The sequence below is a fragment of the Monodon monoceros genome, unplaced genomic scaffold (assembly GCF_005190385.1).
Source record: "Monodon monoceros isolate NGI ecotype Baffin Bay Population unplaced genomic scaffold, NGI_Narwhal_1 Super_Scaffold_8, whole genome shotgun sequence".
Taxonomy (NCBI): domain Eukaryota; kingdom Metazoa; phylum Chordata; class Mammalia; order Artiodactyla; family Monodontidae; genus Monodon; species Monodon monoceros.
In genome coordinates this window covers 56,225,248-56,248,584 of record NW_021703785.1, presented here as the reverse complement: position 1 = coordinate 56,248,584, position 23,337 = coordinate 56,225,248, and the positions used below count along the sequence as shown (strand labels likewise).

Below are 23,337 nucleotides of genomic sequence, written 5' to 3'. Positions count from 1 at the left end.
TTGCACAAATCTGAGGGGTATGGAGTTCACAACACACATATACTGTCCACATATTGACCCTCATTATCTGTAAAGTAGGACTTATAATTGGTCATTTTTAACTAATTAGAACTCTCCCAGAACTTTTATGTGGAAGCTACGCTAATATGACCTCCCTCCCCCAACCGGAATCCTGACTCTTACAAGACAAACCTGTAAGAGTTGAGTAAACAAAACCCACACAGGCTGCAGGAGTTTAGCCCATTGGAAACTTAACATAAGAAATTATTGACTAGAGCTACTGGGAGGCATGCTTAGAATGCAATTGTAATTAAGAAAGCTTAAATCTAATTTAGTCCATTGCCTGAGAATTGACTGTATTAAAAGAAGGGGTTAGCCCAGAGCAGAAGTGGAGGGTGGTTGGAAAATAAAAGGTGTCCATGAGTCTCTTGCACTGTCTAGGGAAGGAGGCACGCTGACCTATGAACACAAATATGCCAATCTCTTTAATGCACATATCCCTACACTATGGAGGTGCAAATCCATATGATTGCATCAATTAAGTTTTTATTTATGTTCATTTGTTCTGCCACGTTTATCAAGCGACATTCTGGTGATAATTTATGGCTTTCTGTGTGGGTTTGTCTATGAGTATAATTGTGCTCATCGTAAGAGAATAAAGTGGCATTCTGGATTATTATTATTATTCAGCAGTTACCATGAATGAATTTATTTAGCATGAGTCCCAAGGAAATCCTCAGCTCTGGGTGTCCAGCAGGAATCAGGTTTGGCACCTTCAGAAGGACAGAGCAGAGGATAGGACTGTGGAACGAGGGGACCACAGGTACTCCTGCCTCGCTCCCAGCTGTTGTCTGTAGGTGACAACTTTCCAGCTCACCTTCTGTGACGGCAACTTGGGCCAGATACAGAGCTCCCACTGCCAGTGCTGTTTAACTTCGGGTTTTCCTAGTAAGGAAGGTCTCCTACTGCATTGTTCTCCCCCAGAAAAGTGGGCTAAGGTACATTTTTGGTTGATTTGGAATGTGTGCTACATCAACTATTTAAACTATTTTCAACAACCATTTTCATACTATATTGATGGATTCAGTTCGCTAGTCATCTTGAGCAATGAACAAAACAGTTTGTTGGGGGATGTATGATTATAAAGATGGAGGACGAAATTGTGGAAGCAAGCCAAGTGTCCCTGACAGATGAATGGCTAAGCAAGGAGGGAGGGAAGAATGGGAAATTGTTGATGAACGGATACAGAGTTTCAGTTTTGCAAGATGAAAAGAGCTATGCGGAAGGAGGTGGTGATGGTAGCGCACAGTATGAAAGTACTTCATGCCTCTGAACTGTACACTTAAACACGGTTAACATGGTACATTTTATGCTAAGTGTATTTTACCACAATAAGAAAATAAGATGGATTTCGGTTCCTGTCCCAAAGTGCTTACTGCCTCCCTGAGAGCCCAAGCAGGAGGGTAGGAACAGTGTTATGGGAATGCAGACTAAAGAGGGGTTAATATGAGGAGACCCCGGCCCATTTTACGAAGAAACGACACAAGAGGCAGGCCATTATGTAATTCCCTCAAATGCTTAAAATCCGTTGAGCAGAAGCTTCCCATTCCAGCTTGAATAACCTAAGGCTTAGGAGACCCTGACCGCGATGGAACCCCTCCCTGTTCTCGGTTTGGCTCTCGCTCCAAGGGTTAGACCCGAGAAGCCCTCGCTGCCCAGCAGATGGCGCTGGAGCCCGCAGGGCACCTCCAGGAGCGCAGGGGGCGCTCCCACCCGCCTCTCGTCCCCCGCCTCGGTGACCCTTCCTTCCGCTTGCCGAGCCCGCCCCTCCACGCCTGCGCGTAACTGCGCGCACGCTGGCCCGTTGCGGAGAATGGCGGCGTCTTCTAGTGGCGAGAAGGAGAAGGAGCGGCCGGGCGGCGGCTTGGGAGCTGCAGGCGGTAACAGCACGCGTGAGAGGCTGCTGTCTGCGCTGGAAGATCTGGAGGTCTTGTCAAGGTGAGGCCGTCGGCCTGAGAGCCTGGCTGGGGCTGGGCAGGGAGGACTGACTCGGGACTACCGGCCTGTCTTGGGCTTGGTGGGGAGGGCCGCGCTCGGGGCTGCGGCGCACGCTCCCAAGGACAGTGCACGAGCGTCGGGACGTGGGCCCGCAACCCTCAGGGGCTCGGACGGCATATTCCCCCCTTAGAGGACATTTTAATACTGACAGTGACTCTGGAACCCCTGACTGTCACAATCGTAGCGAACCTTAGAGGTCGCTGGGTGTGAGTCCCTTCGTCCACCGACACTCGACAGACATGTCAGGAACTCCCCTGGGGTGCTGCGCGCTGGGAGAGGTCTTGCGGGGGAGGCTGGATGTCGACGAGAAGGAGCCCAGTGTCAAGGGGGAGAGACTTACATGTCAACAGTGACTGTGGCGCGGAGCTTGTTTTGATAGGTAGTTAGGGCAGGCTTCCTGGAGAAAGGGCTGCATGGGGCGAATGAGTCCCGCAGACCCACTAGGCGGTATGTGGCTGGAACAGCATGTGCAAAGGCCTGGAACAGCAGCACGCACGACTTGGTGCTGGAATTACCAGTTTTGGGTGGCTGGAGTGCAGAGTGTGTGGCAGAGGTAGGAGATGAAATTGGATGTCCTCCTCCTTATTCTGCCAGTTTTCATGGTAATCTGTCAGATTGAAGCGTTCCTTAGCTCCAGTGCATTCACTTGGATGTTAAAATTGTTCTGGTTCTTCCTCCTAAAATGTTCCCATCCCCACTGTTATAATTAATTCTTAATGCAGATTCCCAACAGTTTCACTTGCCTTAATGCTTCTGCATTTTATCCTTTTATATTACCTGAGAGCAGAGCTATCTTTTTAAAAAAGCCTCTGGTATTACTTTTCTGCTTGAGAATATTTGGTAGCTTCCCATTGCCCAGTGAAGTAAAGTTCAAACTCTTTAGCTTATCGTGCAGTAAAGCCATTCTCCACCCCTGTTGATCCATCTTGTTGTCCTTACTTACTGCTGCATCCCTCTGCCCTCCCATACCCTTTATTCCAGCCTCGGTGAATGCTCCCCATTCTCAAGCTAGCTAGCTTCCTCATCTTCAGTACCGTTTTTACTCCACCTTCAACTTGATGAATCATTCATTTACCCTCCAGAATCCAGTTCAAGTGTCACCTTTTCTGTAGTCAACATTCTTTGACGTTTTTGAATAAGTCTTATATATAGGCATACCTTGTTTTATTCCACTTTATTGCACTTTGCAGATTTTTTTTTTTTTACAGATTGAAGCTTTGTGGCAACCCTGTGTCAAGCAAGTCTGTTGGTGCCATTTTTCCAACAGCATTATTTTTAAATTAATACTGTTTTTATTTTATTTTTTAAACTTTCTTTTTTAAATTTATTTTATTATGATTATTTTTTTAATTTTTATTTTATATTGGAGTAAAGTTGGTTTACAATGTTGTCTTAGTTTCAGGTGTACAGCAAAGTGATGCAGTTATACATATACATCTGTAACCAAGTCCAGGATCCTACTGCTCACCACATGACAGGCTAATAAATCAAGAGATGAGGTGTTGGGGCAGGGAATAGAGACTTTATTCAGAAAGCCAGTAAACCGGGAGGATGCTGGACTCATGCCCCGAAGAACCATCTTGCCTGAGTTAGAATTCAGGCTTCTTTTATACTAAAAGGGGAGGGGCTGAAGTCAAAAATTTAGGTCAGCCTCCTGAGGGGATGTGTTCATTTCTTCCTCCCTGCAGTCTTTCACAGGTGAGCCTGGTCAAGATGTTTCTCATGAGCTCAACAAAGGTGTTTTAGCTTAATGCTCATTACCCGGAGGCAGGACTCCCAGAGATGGGCCATCATGTATAATTGAAGCTTATAGGCAATGTCTCTTTAGTAATTAACTTGTAATAGAATACAAAGGTTCTTCCCTATTACAGATTTTTCTTTTTCAGATTTTTTTCCCATATAGGTTATTACATACAGAGCTTCCTGTGCTATACAGTAGGTCTTTGTTGATGATCTATTATATATAGTGGTGTGTATGTGTTGATCCCAACATCCTAATTTATCCCTCCCCCCCACCTGTCCCCTTTGGTAACCCTAAATTTGTTTTCTAAATCTGTGAGTCTTTTTCTGTTTTGTAAATAAGTTCATTTATATCGTTCTTTTAGATTCCACGTATAAGTGATATCATAGATATTTGTCTTTGTCTGACTGACTTCACTTAGTATGATAATCTCTAGGTCCATCCATGTTGCCGCAAATGGCATTATTTCATTCTTTTTTATGGCTGAGTAATGTTTTATTGTATATATGTACCACATCTTTATCCGTTCTTCTTTTAATGGGCATTTAGGTTGCTTCCATGTCTTGGCTATTGTAAATAGTGCTGCAATGAACATTGGGGTGCATGTATCTTTTTGAATTACGGTTTCCTCTGGATATGTGCCCAGGAGTGGGATTGTTGGATCATATGATAGGTCTATTTTTGGTTTTTTAAGAAACCTCCATACTGTTCTCCATAGTGGCTGTACCAATTTACATTCCCACCAGCAGTGTAGGAGGGTTCCCTTTTCTCCACACCCTCTCCAGCATTTATTGTTTGTAGACTTTTTGATGATGGCCATTCTGACTGGTGTGAGGTGATACCTCATTGTAGTTTTGATTTGCATTTCTCTAATAATCAGTGATGTTGAGCATTTTTTCATATGACTGTTGGCCATCTGTATATGTTCTTTGCAGAAATGACTATTTAGGTTTTCTGCCCATTTTTGGATTGGGTTGTTTTTTTGATATTGAGCTGCATGAGCTGTTTGTATATTTTGGAGATTAATCCCTTGTTGGTCGCATTGTTTGCAAATATTTTCTCCCATTCTGTGGGTTCTTTTCGTTTTGTTTAAGGTTTCCCCTGCTGTGCAAAAGCTTTCAAGTTTGATTAGGTCCCATTTGTTTATTTATGTTTTTATTTTCATTACTATAGGAGGTGGATCAAAAAAGATCTTGCTGCTATTTATGTTAGAAAGTCTTCTGCCTATGTTTTCCTCTGAGAGTTTTATAGTATCTGGTCTTATATTTAGGTCTTTAATCCATTTTGAGGTTATTTTTGTGTGTGGTGTTAGAGAGTGTTCCAGTTTCATTCATTTACATGTGGCTGTCCAGCTTTTCCAGCACCACTTATTGAAGAGACTATCTTTTCTCCATTGTATATTCTTGCCTCCTTTGTTGTAATTAACTGACCATAGGTGCATGGGGTTATTTCTGGGCTTTCTGTCCTGTTCCACTGATCTGTAAATGTGTCTTTGTGCCAGTACCATACTGTTTTGATTACTGTAGCTTTATAGTATAGTCTGAAGTCAGGGAGTCTGATTCCTCTGGCTCTGTTTTTCTTTCGCAACGTTGCTTTGGCTATTTGGGGTCTTTTGTGTTTCCATACAAATTTTAAGATTTTTTTCTTCTAAAGATCTGCAAAAAATGCCATTGGCAATTTGATAGGGATTGCATTGAATCTGTAGATTGCCTTGAGTAGTATAGTAATTTTGACAGTATTGATTCTTCCAATCCAAGAACATGGTGTACCTTTCCACCTGTGTCATCTTCCCATTTCTTTCATCAGCGTCTTATAGTTTTCAGAGTACACGTCTTTTGTCTCCTTAGGTAGGTTTATTCCTAGGTATTTTATTCTTTTTGATGCGATGCTAAATGAGATTGTTGCCTTAATTTCTCTTTCTGATCTTTTGTTGTTAGTGTATAGAAATGCAAGAGATTTCTGTTTATTAATTTTTGTACCCTGTAGCTTTACCGAAATCATTGATGAGCTCTAATAGTTTTCTGGTAGTGTCTTTAGGATTTTCTTTGAATAGTATGTCATCTGTGGTGACAGTTTTACTTATTTTATTTCTTTTTCTTCCCTGATTGTCATGGTTAGGGCTTCCAAAACTATGTTGAATTAAAGTGGTGAGAGTGGACATACTTGTCCTGTTCCGGATCTTAGAGGAAATGCTTTCAGCTTCTCACCTTTGAGTATGATGTTAGCTGTGGGTTTGTCATATGTCTTTATTGTGTTGAGGTAGGTTCCCTCTATGCCCACTTTCTGGAGAGTGTTTATCATAAATTGGTGTTGAATTTTGTCAAAGGCTTTTTCTGCATCTATTGAGATGATCATATGGTTTTAATTCTTCAGTTAATGTGTATCACACCGATTTGTGGATATTGAAAAATCCTTGCATCCCTGGGATAAATCCCACTTGATATGGTGTATGATCCTTTTAATGTATCCTGGATTTGGTTTGCTAGTATGTTGTTGAGGATTTTTGCATCTATGTTCATTAGTGATACTGGCCTATAATTTTCTTTTTTTGTGGTATTTTTGTCTGGTTTTGGTATCAGGGTGAAGGTGGCTTCATTAAATGAGTTTGGGAGTTTTACTTCCTCTGCAGTTTTTTTTTTTTTTTTTTTGCGGTACGCGGGCCTCTTACTGCTGTGGCCTCTCCCGTCGTGGAGCACAGGCTCCGGACGCGCAGGCTCAGCGGCCACGGCTCACGGGCCCAGCCGCTCCGCGGCATGTGGGATCCTCCCAGTCCGGGGCACGAACCCGCGTCCCCTGCATTGGCAGGCGGACCCTCAACCACTGCGCCACCAGGGAAGCGCTGCAATTTTTTGAAATAGTTTCAGAAGAATAGGTGTTAACTCTTCTCTAAATGTTTGATAGAATTCGCCTGTGTAGCCATCTGGTCCTGGACTTCTGTTTGTTGGGAGTTTTAAAATCACAGTTTCAATTTCAGTACTTGTGATTGGTTTGTTCATATTTTCTACTTCTTCCTGGTTCAGTCTTGGGAGATTGTACCCTTCTAAGAATTTGTCCATTTCTTGTAGGTTGTTCATTTTATTGGCATATAGTTTAAGAACAGCTAATGGTTAATTGGAAAATACCTCCCTTGCTACTTTTTGAGCCAATTTTTTCCACTTGCTTGAATTCTGGGTCTTGTTCTGTTTGAAATATTCCCTTGAGCTCTTTCTTCTTTTGGGAGAATTCTCACCAGAAGCCCAAGTCTAATACTTGATTGACTTCTAGAATTTTTGCTAAGGAATCTTGATGACACTGATGAGTGTGAAATTAGTCGAGTTAAAATGATCATTATTTGTTCATTTTGACTAACCACATGGTATGGATGGTGGTAATTAATTTTTCTGTAAATATGTTGACTTTGTGAAGAAGTAACACCCCCTTTGGGAAGCAATGGATGCTGCCTTTTGTTCTGAGTAGGTCTTAGTCTGAGAATTTCAAATCTTTGCCTTAGTATAACCAAAGAATTATTACATCTCACCCTTCTACTCTGGAGCCCAGTAAATTCGTTTCTTTTCTCAGCTTTACTTGCTGTAACATAATTTGTCTGTTTTGCTGAGCAACCCTAGTATATATTTCATGTCCACCAAGTTCAGGAACTGTGTTTCTGAGCCTACCCTTTTAGTATAATGGTCTTTGAGAACATCTCCTGACATTGGACAGCCCAGTAGTCAATCTTGAGATCTTGCCTCTAGATTGATTGGCTCCTGGGCTGTCTATCTATGGTGTGTTTACCTGATGCTGTCGGTACCTATAGGAGTGCATATACTTGGTATTCATGTACTCTTTGCTTGAGATAGCATAGCTAAGTAATTATCAGTTATGTTAAATTTGAGACTAAATTGAAATTCTCTTGTATCTAGATTTGACCAATTTATCCCTCTCTATATTTGATTCTTGATTGTCAGGTATAGCATTTTCCGTTTGATGAAGTGTGTTTATCCACTGAAATTCTGAATCATGTAAATTTTCCTCAGGAATCTCGGTGTTTCTGAAACTTTCTCCTTCAGCTTTCCCGTTGTACATGATCACCTGAAGTGCTGAGTTCTTTTGCTTCCTCTAAAAGCAGCTGTAGCTCTTCTGCTTCCCATGCTCCAGGAATGCCAAAAAGACTTGGATTTCTCATTAATTTGTAGTCCTCCTCACTGAATCTGTTGACAGATTGGTTAAAGCCTTCTTCTTTCTTGAGGCACTCTGCTGCCTGTGGTAATAGCCATTGTCTTAGAAGTTCGTTTTTCTTTTTCTCTGATTTTCTCATGCCGTATCTGCCACATTGTTTTATTTGTTCATCTCTAAAGAAAGACTGGGTGACAGTAAGCAAGTGAGAATTTCTCTCTTTCATAATCCTGGAAATGGCTGTTGGTGGTGATGGAAGAGATGTCACTTTGGTTTGCCACCTAAGACTCATTGGAACCCCTCCACAGAATGAGGCTGCTCCAGTGTGATTGGCTTTCCAAAAAGTCCCATTATGTGGCCAGTCACGCATAGATACTTATACTGATTCTGTGATATGTGAAGTTTGTCATTATCCTATGAATGAACTTTTTCTCTTTGCATTTTTTTATGAAAAATGGGAAAAAAAACCCTCATTATTGTAACCTCTTGACTTTAGAAAGTAGTGGTTGTGAAATTTGGCATATATTTTTTTACTCTTACCTGATTATATAGCCTTCTAGTATATTATTGGGGTGGCCAAAAAGTTCCTTAGGTTTTTAAGTAAAAATGAAAGACACATTTTTCATTTTCACCAAGAACTTCATTGAACACTGTATTCACCCTTTTGTTCCACTACCTTCTGCCATTTTTCAGGCAACTTCATAATTCCATCTTCCCAAAACTTTTTATCTTTTTAAGCAAAGAACTGTTCCAGGTGCCTTCTACAGTCTTCCAGGGAATTGAAATTCTTTTCATTAAAGAAAATTTTGTAAAGACCGAAATAAATGGAAATCTGAAGGTGCAACGTCTGGTGAATACCGCAGAGGAATCAGAACTTCCCAGCCACGCTGTAACAGTTTCTGCCTGGTCATCAAAGAAACATGCGGTCTTGTGGTATCCTGATGGAAGATTATGAGTTTTCTGTTGACTAATTCTGGACGCTTTTCGTGCTTTCAGTTGGTCTAATTGGGAGCAGTACTTGTTGGAATTAATCGTTTGGTTTTCCGGAAGGAGCTCATAATAGAGGACTCCCTTCCAATCCCACCATATACACAACATCACCTTCTCTGGATGAAGACCGGCCTTTTGGTGTGCTTGGTGGTGGTTCATCTCACTTGCCCCATGATCTCTTCCGTTCCACATTATTGTACAGTATCCACTTTTCATCACCTGTCACAATTTGTTTTAAAAACGGAACATATTCGTGACATTTCATTAGAGAATCACATGCGGAAATACGGTCAAGAAGGTTTTTTTTGCTTAACTTATGTGGAACCCAAACATCAAAGCAATTCACATAACCAAGCTGGTGCAAATGATTTTCAGCGCTAGGTTTCGATATTGTGTGTCAGCTATCTCCCGCGTGGTCTAACGTTGATTGTTCTCAATTAATGCCTCGATTTGATTGCTATCAACTTCAACTGGTCTGCCTGACTGTGGAGCATCATCCAGCGAGAAATCTCCAGCACAAAACTTCGCAAACCACTTTTGACATGTTCGATCAGTCACAGCGCCTCCTTTGTACACTGCACAAATCTTTTTTTGCATTTCAGTTGTGTTTTTACCTTTCTTGAAATAATCAAGCATAATGTGCTGAAAATGTTGCTTTTTTTCTTCCATCTTCAATATTAAAATGGCTACACAAAAATTCACCAGGTTTGGCAAGTGCTTTTTTAAATGCATGCTGACATGACAGCTGTCACAGTACAGTCTAACAAAGTTGTTTCGAATGAAGTTAAAGACCACTAAGCGCTGCTAGAGCCATCTACGGAAAAAACCGAACGAACCTTTTGGCCAATCCAATACTTTGTAAGATGTGATAGTATCAGGTAGTCTTTGGAGGAATTTAAAAAATAGAAACCTTAGGTAGATTGTAGTCTAAAAAGTTTTTCTTAACCTGTTTGTAACTCAGAACTCATTGTGGAACAGAAACCACATTGATAGGAGTCTTGAGGTTTCCCCACCAGCCTATTAATTGTTTACCTGGGGCTTCCCTGGTGGCGCAGTGGTTAAGAATCCGCCTGCCAATGCAGGGCATGGGTTCAAGCCCTGGTCCAGGAAGATCCTGCATGCCACGGAGCAACTAAGCCCGTGCGCCTAGAGTCTGAGATCCGCAACAAGAGAAGCCACCGCAATGAGAAGCCCGCGCACTGCAACTAGAGAAAGCCCACGTGCAGCAATGAAGAAGACCCAGTGCAGCCAAAAATAAATTTAAAAAATAAATTAATTTAAAAGAAAATTGTTTACCTGAAGTGTAGTATCACAAATAATATAGGACCTAACCCTGTATAAGTTATATTTGTGTGGAAATGTGGGAGGATTCTAATTTGGCATGCCAGGAGTACAGCTGCTTCCTTTGTAGCACCACGGGCCTCCCACTCCCATAATGAGAGAGAGGACAGGGGGTCCTTCAGCCTCTCTTCACCCTTGGAGTGGACAGAGGTTTCCACTTTGTCCTAGACAGTTAGTGAAGAGCACTGAATCTTACAGACCTCTCCCTCCCTGTACGCCTCTGCTTAAAGTAAGCCCTTGTAAGGTTTTCTGTTGATTTATGCTCCCAGATTGGCAAGAAAGGGTCATTCTGCATCTCCCACCATACCCCCAACCCCTTACCACCATCCCTTCCCCACAGAAACCAGCTTTTATTTAGGCCAGGGGTTCTCAACTCTCTCCATCTCATTAATGGGGTGCAGAAAAGGGCTAATATAACATGCTATTTTCATAAAATGTCTGTTTAATCCATTAGCAAGTCCTGTCAGCTCTGCTTCCAAAATATATCCTAAATCTGTCCATGTTTCCCCGTTTCCATTACTAAATCCTAGTGGCTAGGACCTAGTCAAAGCCAGTGTCATCTTTTGCCTGGGACACTACAAAAACCACCTAACTTGATTCCCTTTCTAGCTCTCTTACAGTCTGTTTTCCAGATAGTTCAGCAGTTGTTTAAAAACGTAAATCAGGTCATGTCCTTTGCCTGTTTAAAATAATCTAGTAGCTTCTCTTTGCACTTAAGAGTGAAATACTAATCCTGTACCCTGACCTACAAGGCCCTACACAATCCAGCCCGCCCCCTCCCTCTCTCTTTCACTCCCTCCCTCCCTCCATTGTCCTTATTTTGTATCCTGCTCCCTGGTGCCTGCTGTGCTCTGGCCACATTTCCTCAAACCCATTTTTGAGCCAGTGAGCTAGCTGGGTCTTTTACCAAGCATTCTTTCCTCCCACATCTCCTGGCTGGCTTCTCTTGTTTAATTCACGTTTTACTTCAAAGATATTCCCATAGAGAAACCTTCCCTGACCACCCAGTGTAAGTAGCCAAACTACCTCACTGACCCTCTCTGGTTTAACACTGCTTTATTTTCTTCCTAACCCCTGTCACTCTGGTTTTACTTATATATTTTTTGTCTTCTCTATTAGAACTTAATTGCCATTGTTCACTTTACTAACCCAAGCATCTAGAAAGTGCCTGGCACGTAATAGGCACTCAAGAAACATTTGAATGAGTGAATGAAGACTTTTTATTCCCTTATCTACTTTTTTCATTAACTAGGTAATTAATTCATACATAATGGTGTATGGGAGGGAGGTTGAGTCCAATTGGCACCATCCACTAAAATAGCCTGAGGCTAGTGAGTGGAAGGTGGAACTATGAAGGTAAAAATAGCATGGCAGCCAGTGAGAAGGTACAAACCCTGGGCTGACTAGTAGTGTCAGGTAGTTAATTGTGAAGCTGTCCTCTCCTGGATAATTTCTGAATTAAGTCCCATCTATCAACAGTTTTGAAACTAATATATAGAATATTACTTGCTACACATTTTTCCCCAATCATTCTACTGTTTTTCATGTAGAAAATTAGCATATTTAACAAATGAGCATTCTAGAAATATATGATTTATTATGTGTAAGTATCCCTCTTAGCTGATACCTGTTTGGTTAATGTAAAAATTTGCAGGTGAGAAGTTCTGTGTCACAAGTACTCAGTTCTGCCATTGTAGTGGGAAAGCAGCCTCAGGCAATATGTAAATGAAGGGGCGTGGCTATCACCCAAGAAAAGTTATTTACAAAAACCACAGATGGGCTGCATTTGGCCTGTAGACCCCTTATGTAGGAGTTTTTCTTGCATAAACCACGCATAATGCATTGTCTGCATTTTCTACTTTGGTTTCTTTAAAGTGAAATGAGCACTTGGACACTCATCAAGCAGACATAGGGTAGGCTCTTGCTGAGTTTTTATGACTTTACTTCTCCTGGTTCGATAGTTATTCTTTGCAAACCTCTGTTAAGTGTTTCCAAGCTTAGGTTTTTATAGAAACAGTTTTTCCTATTCACAGTCATACTTCATTTGTATTTATATACTCAATTTATACAATTATAGTAATAGTAAAGTTTGAATAAATGGGTCTGGTAGTGAACACAGCTGAGTCTTGGTGAGAATGTACTGTGCCAGTGAGAGCTGAAGTCCACAGTCAAAGTGGCCTGTGGGGCAATAGCTCTGAGTACTCAGCTTGCTGTGGGTACCGTGAATCCAGCAAGTCAGTCAGGTGGAGATCAGGTAGAGCCTCTATTGTATTTACTTTGTAAACTTTGTTTTTGTTTTATAGAGAACTTATAGAAATGCTGGCGATTTCTAGAAACCAAAAGTTGTTACAGTCTGGAGAGGAAAACCAGGTAAGTGGTTTCTTTTTGAATTAAACACAAAAAACCCTCCATCATTTCTACAGTTTCCTATTTATATTTACTTTGTGTGAGAACAGGAAGATCAGATTCTATTAAATTATTAATTGCAGTTTTTAAATTGATTTTTTTTGCATCATTTAGGTAAGATATAATTGACACGGAAAAATGTATATGTTTTTTTTTTTTTTTTTTTTTTTGCGGTACACGGGCCTCTCCCGTTGTGGAGCAACAGGCTCCGGACGCGCAGGCTCAGCGGCCATGGTTCACGGGCATAGCCGCTCCGCGGCATGTGGGATCTTCCCGGACCGGGGCACAAACCCGTGTCCCCTGCATCGGCAGGCGGACTCTCAACCACTGCGCCACCAGGGAAGCCCGACCTGTAATATTGTATTAGTTTAAGATGTATATCATAACAATTTGATATAGGTACATAATGCAAAATGATTACCACAGTAAGTTTAGTTAACATCCATCACCTCACATGGTTAAGTTTGTTTTTTTTTTTTGGCCATACCACACGGCATGTGGGATCTTAGTTCCCAAGCAGGGATGGAACCCACGCCTCCTGCAGTGGAAGTGTGGAGTTTTAACCACTGGACCACCAGGGAAGTCCCCAGTTTTCTTTATTTTTTTTCCTTAAACACATTTTATTTATTTATTTATCTATTTATTTATTTTGGGCTGCATTGGGTTTTTGTTGCTGCACATGGTATTTCTCTAGTTGTAGTGAGCAGGGGTTACTCTTCGTTGCGGTGCGCAGCCTTTTCATTGCGGTGGCCTTTCTTGTTGTGGAGCACATGGGCTTCAGTAGTTGTGGCACGTGGGCTCAGTAGTTGTGGTGCACGGGCTTAGTTGCTCTGCAGCATATGGGATCTTCCCAGAGCAGGGCTCGAACCTGTGTCCCCTGCACTGGCAGGCAGATTCTTAACCACTGTACCACCAGGGAAGTCCTTTCTCTTCTTACGATAAAAACTTCTAAGAAAATTGCAGGGAAAGTGGCACCTTTTCATGTACGTGTTAACCATTTGTATGTCTTTGGAAAAATGTCTATTCAGTTCCTCTGCACATTTTTTTTTTTGCGAGCCTCCCACTGTTGTGGCCTCTCCCATTGCGGAGCACAGGCTCCAGACGCGCAGGCTCAGCGGCCATGGCTCACGGGCCCAGCCGCTCCGCGGCATGTGGGATCTTTCCGGACCGGGGCACGAACCCGTGTCCCCTGCATCGGCAGGCGGACTCTCAACCACTGCACCATCAGGGAAGCCCCTGCACATTTTTTAAGAACTTTTTTAAGTTGCTGAGATTCATTCTCTTAGCTATTTTCAAATTTACAGTACTGTATTCTTAATTATAGTCACCATGGTGTACGTTATATTTCCAGAACTTATTTATCTTATAGCCTGGAGTTTGTACCTTTTGACCACCTTTACCCATTTTGCCGCCTTCCCCCTGGCAACCACCAATCTGAGCTCTTTTTCTATGTGTTTGGCTCTTTTTACATTCCACATATAACTGAGATCATACGGTGTTTGTCTTTCTCTGTCTGACTTATTTCCTTTAATGCAGTGTTAAGGTCCGTCCATGTTATCCCAGATGCCAAGATTTCCTTCTTTTTTTGTGGCTGAATGATATTCCTTTGTGTGTGTGTGCGTGTGTATAGATTTACATCACGTTTTCTTTATCCATTCATCCATTGATGGACACTTAGATTACTTCCTTTTCTTGGCTATTGTGAATAATGCTGCAGTGAACATATGAGTAAAGATATCTTTTCGAAAATAGTGATTTCATTTCCTTTGGATAAATACTCAGAAGTAGAATTGCTGGATCATATGGTAGTTCTAATTTTAATTTTTTAAGTAACCTCCACACTTAATGGAATGTTTTCCACAGTAGTTGCACCAATTCAGATTCTAAGGGTTCCCTTTGTCTCCACATTCTCACCATTTGTTATCTTTTGTCTTTCTGATTATAGCTGTTCTAGCTGGTGTAGGGTCATATCCAGTTGTGTTGATTTGCACTTCCCTGATGATTAGTGATGTTGAATACCTTCTCATGTATTTTTGGCCGCTTGTATATGTTTGGAGAAATGTCTGTTCAGTTCCTGGTGTCAACTAATAAAATCATCTCAAATTTTACCTTCCCTGAGAAATGAATAAACCTGCTCATTTTGGCATATTGCTAGTTCTGAAAGGTTTTATTTTGTGTGAAAGAATAGCATATAATTAGAAAAAGCAGAAAACCTTGATATTAATCTCTTCTAAAATAATCATAGGTAGGCTATTTTTAACAATGATTAGTAAACAGTACTTTGAAGGTGTTAAAACTTTATGGACTAGCCAATTCACGTGTGGATTCTTTGTTTCATTGGAATGTAGTTCTTCAGTATTCTGTTGTCTGCTTTAATCACCTATTTGACAGGTCCTGGAGTTGTTAATTCATAGAGATGGGGAATTTCAAGAACTAATGAAATTGGCACTTAATCAGGGAAAAATCCATCATGAAATGCAACTTTTAGAAAAAGAAGTAGAAAAAAGAGACAGTGATATTCAGCAACTACAAAAACAGCTAAAGGAAGCGGAACAGATACTGGTAAGTTGATAGAGGCTGTTTCTTAATGTAAAAAAGGATATTATTTACTCTATTTCTGAAAAATAAATCTATTACAATTTTGAAGTGGTAGAAAACTTGAATTTCCAAGTCTAAAAGTGACCCCTTGTCACTTTGGTTAGATGAAAGACCATGTCATTCCCTTTTCTTTTTTTAATGTTTATTTATTTTATCCGTTTATTTAATTTATTTATTTGGCTGCGTCTGGTCTTAGTTGCGGCACGCATGATCTTTTCGTTGCGGCGCACGGACTTCTCTCTAGTTGTGGCGTGTGGGCTCGAGAGCGAGTGGGCTCTGTAGTTGCAGCACAAGGGCTCTCTCGTTGAGGCGCACGAGCTCAGTAGTTGTGGCACGTGGGCTTAGTCGCCCCGCGGCAACTGAGATGTGGGACCTCGGTTCCCTGACCAAGAAGGCAGATTCTTTACCACTGGACCACCGGGAAGTCCCTCCCTTTTTAGTTATTGTTTTCCGATAGTCTGCATTACTTTTGAGCCATATTTTCATTATTTGAAGATTTCACAAGTTTGAATTAATAGAAATGGGAAGTTTTACTTTTATCCTGTCCTAAGTTTTCATTTGTTAATAGTCAATCTCTACTTCAGTTTTAGAAATAATTTTTGAAATCAGTAAAAGTATATGCCAATTTTATATATTGATTAAAATTTACATTTATTTAGTCTTCCATCCTAAACTAGATGGGATTTATATATAAATATATATAGATATAGATATATGTTAAGGACTCTAGTTTTTCCTTTCTTGTTCTTGGCTGCTATTTCAAAGAGACAATTTGTTTGTTGTTATCTGCTCAGTTATTTCACTAAATACTAACTAATGTAATTGTTATGTGGTGGTATTGCAGGAAGACCTGAGTTTGATTCTCATATGGACCAGACATTGCTGGCTCCTCTCTAGATTAGATTTCCAAAAGACAGTGAACACAAGGACTATAAAAAGACTAAATTTTATGATTTAGATAGTGGCAACTAACAGTTATTAAGTACTAGTGCACCAGGCCCTGTACTTTGCACTTTATGTGTATTATCACAATCTTCATCACAGTTATATGAGGTCAGTACCGTTATTCTATTTTTACAGACAAAAACCATAATTTTAAATGAATACCTACCTTGCCCAAGAGGTAAAAGTTGAGAGATGGAACATGAACCTAGATCTCTCTGACTCCATACTCTTAAATGCTGTGTTACGGTGGAGGATGCATATACTAGGTTAGCTTCATTTTACCCTTTAGTTTGCCTTTGCCCAGGGGAGGGTGGGTGGAAGAGTTCATTATAATAGTCATTAAGCATGGAGGTAATGGTAATGTATAAATGAATGAGACTATCAATCCAAGAATTTATCTTGTAAACTAGAAAAAAAATTTTTTTGGTATTTTATCCTTGAACTAGATATAAGAATAGGATGCTTTGGGAGTAGTACGTGGTCTGTTTTCTGCCTGTTTATGATAGATGACATAAAGAAAAAATGGTGGTGAACAATCCAACTTACATTTTGTTTCTAACAGCTAATGTGTATGGAGATTGACTCATAAATGTTTCTTTTTTTCATTGACTGTAACTGATATATATGATACCCAAGTGGTGGTTCAGAATATTACAAATAAATTGTGGGGATTTCCAAATTTTACATATTGTTTCTATGGGATAAATGATTTTGTGAATTTAGCCAAAAACTGGGCTTGGTATAGTTCTGAATAATCCATATTTCTTTTTTTAATGTTGTTTAAATTAGGCAACAGCTGTTTACCAAGCAAAAGAAAAACTCAAGTCAATAGAAAAAGCAAGAAAAGGTTAGTACTGTGGGAACACTGAATGACTTTCTGAAAAATCCAAATTTTGGTTTCAAGAAACTGATGAGAGGATTATTGGTAATCATTTGCTGCTGTTGAAAAGTTTCCAATAAATTTTCATTGTAAAGTGTCTGCTATATAGCACTATGCTGGGCATTGCTAGGGAGGTGTCACATCCTTTTTCAGGTTGTAAGAAGCAATAATAGAAGTTACGGCTATTACCCAAACGTGCAATAAAGACAGTGGGTTTTTTAAATTGTTGGGAGAGGAGAATATGGGCTGGAAGCCAATGGGATTTGAGGTGGATCTTGAAAGACACCGCGAAGTCAGAACTAGATAAGGCTTTGGGATGTGTGCACATGTAGTGGTGCTTCTAGAGGCTCAGCATGGCTTCTTGTCCTGTCCTGCTTCTCTCTTTCAAAGGCTTCCATTTTGGATCTTTTAGATTGCATACTAAAAGTCAGAATTATAATGAAGACTTTGGTTACTTTTAATGATTTGTAGGTATGATTTACATCTAACTCTCCTCTTGTCCTATTTTAGATTAACTACTGTTAATGTTTGGTGTGTGTTCTTCCAGATTTTTCTTAGATCTGTAATACATATGTAACAAGAACAATACAAATACATATATGACATATATTCTAAAATAAAAACCAGGTTGTGCTATACATATTATTTACTAGTGTACTTTTTTAACCTAATGAATATATTTTAAGTATGAAGTGTATCTGTGATGTATGCACTGACAAACTTGTATGTTTACTAGACTGAAATGTTAACACTAGCCTCTTGACTCTCTCAGGTGCTATCTCCTCTGAAGAAATAATTAAGTATGCACATAGGATTAGTGCAAGTAATGCTGTGTGTGCCCCACTGACCTGGGTCCCAGGTAAAAGTAATTCTCTTTTTACTAGATATATGTGGTTTTGAAAATTCTTAGGTGACTGTACACAAAAATAGGAAGAAAAGATTTAAATATGGAATGTATTTATCCTTAGAAACATGTTTCATATTTTCACATCTTTAGTGTCTTATAAGTGATAATATAGGCCATGGGGTTTTATCAGTTTGGTTTTCTACAAAGCTGTTGCCACTGGAAACTGTGTTTCTTTCCTTTTTAAAAAAAAAATAATAAGTTAATAAATTTTAAAAGTATAATATGTGATGATTCTAAAGCTATAGATTTATATACCTGTAAAACCCAGGCTGGCCAGAAGCTAACTTTTTTGAGCCATTAGGATTTCCACAAGGGTTCCAGCCTGAGAAAGAGACAGTCCCGACTCTTAGGGGATAAAGATGAAGCACTGGACACCCAGCAGCAGACACACAGGACTGCAGAGAGCTGGAGTAATTAGAAATAGCAGAGAAACAAACTGCCACATATATATATATATATATATATATATATATATATATATATATATTTTTTTTTTTTTTAATATTTATTTGGTTGCATCAGGTCTTAGTTGTGGCACGTGGGCTCCCTAGTCACTGCAGGCGGTCTCCTTAGTTGAGGCATGCCAACTCTTAGTTGCCGTGTGGCATGTGGGATCTAGTTCCCTGACCAGGGATTGAACCCCGGCCCCCTGCATTGGGAGCGCAGAGTCTTATCCACTGCGCCACCAGGGAAGTCCCTTGCTACATATACTGACAGCAGAGACCTCAGGTAGAGCAGCAGCCTTTTGGGAGGAATGGGAGGTAGTTATCTCAGCTCTAGTCAGTCCTGACGGTGGTATTTTGCCATACCTGAAACGCTAAGGGTAGCTACCGTTTTGGAGGATAAATAATCTGGAGTTGGTGAGAAAATATTACCAAAAAATTGGTCCAAATCTGGCGAAGTTTTCATCAACCCAGAACTAAAAAGTGTGCTTTCATGATTGGAAATGAATGTTATTGGCTCCTGATACTCCACTGGAATGTTACAGGAATTAGCTTTCCTTCTTCCCTCCCTTCCCGCAGCGTGCGGCGTGTGGGACCTTAGTTCCTGGATCAGGGATGGAACCCACGCCCCCTGCAGTGGAAGCGCAGAGTCTTAACCACTGGACTGCCAGGGAAATCCCCAGGAATTAGTCTTTAAATTACGTGATCAAAGAGGTTGGTTAGGAAAAGGTTTTAATTTAGAAGACTCAAGATTATACTTTTCTTACTTTGTCATTTGGAATGTTTGCTTAAATGAGAGACTTCTTTTCATATAGAGAATAGTGTATTATTGTGAAGATCTAGAGAAGAAATAAAAATACATGTATTTAAAATTTTAATATACTATGTCTTAATAACAATCGATAAGATGACCTTCATATTCCAAAATTGAAAATGTGGCTTGAGTTTTTCAAAGTGAACCAAGGAAAATCAATATTTCAGAGAAGCTATCAAAGCTTATTTTCATATGTGACTGAATTAAAAGCAGTCTTATTTTTTAGGGGACCCACGGAGACCATACCCAACTGATTTGGAGATGAGAAGTGGATTATTGGGCCAGATGAACAACCCTTCCACTAATGGAGTGAACGGTCATCTACCAGGGGACGCACTTGCAGCAGGCAGATTGCCAGGTAACGTTAATCAGAGTAATGCTTTCAAACAAATGTTTTTTTCAGAAATGAGGAGGAAGACAGAGATCTGAACAAGTTTGAGGGTCTGGACCCAACTCATTTTAGTTGCTAGGTTCTCTACCAGTTTATCCTCTCTGCTTCCTCTAGTTTAAAGACTGTTCTAGATGGAGGCTATGAAATTAGAATAAACTGATTTTATGTGCCATTTTCCTCAGGAATTAGGCCTCATTAAGCTCCAAACATAGCTTTTTAAAATGAAGTATATTTTATAAACAGAATAAGATGTATGTATGTTCAGTTTAAAGAATACCAAGTGAGCACACTTGTGAAAAAACCCCAAATTAACAAAGTGACTAACAAAGCTTTTTATGGGCGTTTTAATACCTAAATAGAATATCACTTTTTGTGAGACTCAGCTCATTCTGAACTTCAGCCTTCCTCAGGTTTGCATATAGGTTTGTACTGTTCTTATGTTTATTTTATGTTCCCCTTTTACCTTTTGTGGGTGACTTGTTTTGTTTTGATCTGGTAGAACATTTTAAAAGTTTTTTAAAAGGTATAAAAAAGGGAAAAATTGGTCTTTTTTGAGCAGTTTTAATATTTTACATATTTCATGTTTTTTCGTGTATTTTTTACATCGCTAAAAACATACTGTAGATAATGCTTTTTTATGCTTAACATTTCATTGTAAGGCTGTCCCTGTGTTACTAAAAATGCTTTTATAAACATCGCTGTTGTTAACTATCTAACGTACAAACTGGGAAGTCACTGTGCATTAGCTTCCCTTGGTATCTCCTCATTTTTCTCATTGTGGTTGTACTGTGTCATAATATACCAGTCAGGTCCAGGCAGGAGGCAGAAACCACACCAGCAAATATCAAGGAAAATGTAAAGAACTACTGAGTAGTAACCAGATACTAACTACTAGACAGTAAAGAGAACTATATTTTTTAAATGCAGTAATAACAGATGCAGGGAGCAGCTACTACGTGTAGGATGAGGCAGATAGCCAAGGAAGGGACCGACTGAGAAGAGGCTCCTCCTGCCCACACTCCCCATCCCAAGGCTGATATTCAGCCCAGAGTGGAAAAGGTGTAGCTCTGGCCTGTTGGATGGCAGAGAAGTTAGATGAGGTGTCACAGGCCAGAGCCGGCAAGTAGGAAATTATCCACTAGGGTCCCTGGGAGACTTGCTGGGAAGTCATCCAACTGGGATGCCACTGATGTCCTACACACCCGCCAGGCACCACAGGAGGGAAACGCAGGATCCCGGAAGGGAAGCCTGGTTCCTCCTGTAGAGTCCTTGCAGTGCCCTCTACTGACAGAGCTTAACATTGTGGCTGCTGGCAAAGAAGTGTTTTCAGGGTCCAGGGAGAAGAGTAGAATTGTAGCTTAAGAGGCAGTTTAAACTGGAATACACAGTATAGTTTACATTAGCTACTTATAATATATACAGAGAGAATATATAGAAAGTACTATATATGACCTATTATATATGTGCATAAAATATGTATAGACATGAGACATTCGATTTGAAATTGTGAACATCTTGAATAGTGACTATAGGAAAGTATGATTTAAAAAAAATAAACCATAGAGTCTAAACATCACGTTACTAAAACATCACATTTTTCCATGATAAATTTGATTATTAATTTAGCCAAATGTATATTTTGATTTCTAGTCTTAAGAAATTTTACTTCAGATTATTTGCATGAAGGAAAGTATAACTAAGAAGTAAGTTAATTTTCAGTAGAGATGTTCTCATATGTGCTTCTTTCTTTTCTCCAGATGTCCTTGCTCCACAGTATCCATGGCAGTCAAATGATATAGCAATGAATATGTTACCACCAAATCACAGTAATGACTTTTTGTTGGAACCTCCAGGACATAACAAAGAAAATGAAGATGATGTAGAGGTTATGTCAACAGACTCCTCAAGCAGTAGTAGTGACTCTGATTAAAAAAGCATAAGACAAAAACATACAGAATTGAAAACTATAGAATTCTGTTTCTTAAATAATTGCACACCTGTAAAAATAGCCAGGTGATAATCGGCTATAGTGGAATTGTGCTGCCTATTAAAAATCACAGTGGACTTTCTTTTTAAAGCCAAAAAGCATGGTTTCAGTTCTAAACCACTAGGTGAATACTTAGAGAAAATCAAAATTTACTGTTGGAAAAAAAGATTATTCAGTTCATTGTTGTCTTCTATTTCAGTTGTGTTGGACTTGTGCACAGTAGTTCTGGAAATAAGATTTTAGGGAAATGACCCATGTACATATCACTAATAGGCCTCCTGGAATTATTTAGAAAAGCATAAACAAAGGCAGCGGATCACTGAATGTGCATGATAACTCAGAATAACAGAAACCCACATTTGAAAGTAAAGGCCGTTAGCTTCTGTCACAGGAACAGGAGAAATCGTCTCAATTTGTACTATTCGTAATTATTGTATATTTTGTAAATAAACTCACTTTTGTTTGTACTTTCTATGCTTTTTTTTAAAAATTTCAGCGTAGGTAGGATATTTCTGTAAATCCAGTTGCATTTTGTACATACTTTAGAATTTGGAGGATGAATGAACATGAGGTAATGCATACATCTGAACTAGTAATACCAACTTTGGTAGGTTTCTTAAAGGCACACACTGCCATTCTTAGAAGAAATAAAATGAAGTAGTTTTTTAAACTAATTGAAAACTTACCATAATGTCATAACAAGCATAACAAATTGTATGAAAGGTTTTAGAATGGAAAACACTCTGGCCTTCACCTTCCCTCTTATGGCAGTTCCCAGAAGGAATCACTTTTAACTTCTGGTGGTTAACATCCATGTTTAAATAATATGCTTATACAGCTATATTTTGACTTATCAGTTTTAGACAGTATTGCACTCTTTACTCTTTTTCCTGATCTTTTGTGGAAAATTTAGCAAATATGGTTCAGCATAAAGGAGACACAATGAAATTAGCATTCTACCCAGAGATTATATCAATTAACATTTTGGTGTAGACTTTTATCTTAAAAAAAAACACATTATATACATTTTGTTTGAAAAAATAAGAATATTGAAAAAAGAAAAAGCATACCCCATATGAAGGATGTCAGACTTGTGCAAAGCACAATGGCCATGTTGGTTACATTTTAACTGTCTTGAAAGTGGTATTTCTCAAAGTCTGGCCACAAACCAAGCGTATCCAAATTACTGCGGTGGCCGTTAGAAGGCAGATTCAAGAACCTGCTTCTTACCTGCTGAATGGGAATCTGTGTGAGGCCTTCACATCCAAATCTAAGTACTGGGACCTTAAAGCCTTTAAGATCCTTGTCAGTCACTGCCATTCACAATTCAAGAATCTTAGCACCTCTTCCCTCCAGGGGTTTTTACTTATAAACCAACAGAGACTAAGAACATAAAAAAAATAAACCCAAATGGAAAAATAGGACTAATTAATATATAGATTCCTTATGAGGTGATGGCTCAGTGGATTAGAAAACAAGTGGAAATTTCACATGTACCTCAAAGAAATCAAGCTGCTGTATACATGCTCACTTGGCGTTTATCTGTATAGCTCTACAACCCCTCATCCAAAACCCTCGGGTCTACATGTATCTCAGAACTTGGATTTTTAAAAATATTCTAGAAAGTTAATAGGACTTATATATCATATGTTATATAATACCTCCAGCAAGATCTCAAGAGGCA

General features: G+C 39.6%; 1 protein-coding gene across 2 annotated transcripts; it reads left to right on the top strand.

Moving 5' to 3' along the window:
• The first annotated feature begins 1,828 nt into the window (after window positions 1-1,828).
• MED4 (mediator complex subunit 4) lies at window positions 1,829-22,124 on the top strand. Of its 2 annotated transcripts, none has more exons than XM_029210316.1 (7): window positions 1,829-1,998; window positions 12,586-12,652; window positions 15,080-15,250; window positions 17,021-17,078; window positions 17,884-17,970; window positions 19,502-19,633; window positions 21,424-22,124. In XM_029210316.1, exons 1-7 carry the CDS (start codon window positions 1,874-1,876, stop codon window positions 21,594-21,596), a joined length of 813 nt encoding a protein of 270 aa, XP_029066149.1. In that variant the 5' UTR covers window positions 1,829-1,873; the 3' UTR covers window positions 21,597-22,124. The 2 variants fall into 2 exon arrangements, with proteins under 2 accessions (XP_029066149.1, XP_029066150.1); XM_029210317.1 differs by lacking the exon at window positions 1,829-1,998 and adding an exon at window positions 11,458-11,534 and having other exon boundaries at window positions 21,424-21,596.
• The last annotated feature ends 1,213 nt before the right edge of the window (window positions 22,125-23,337 follow it).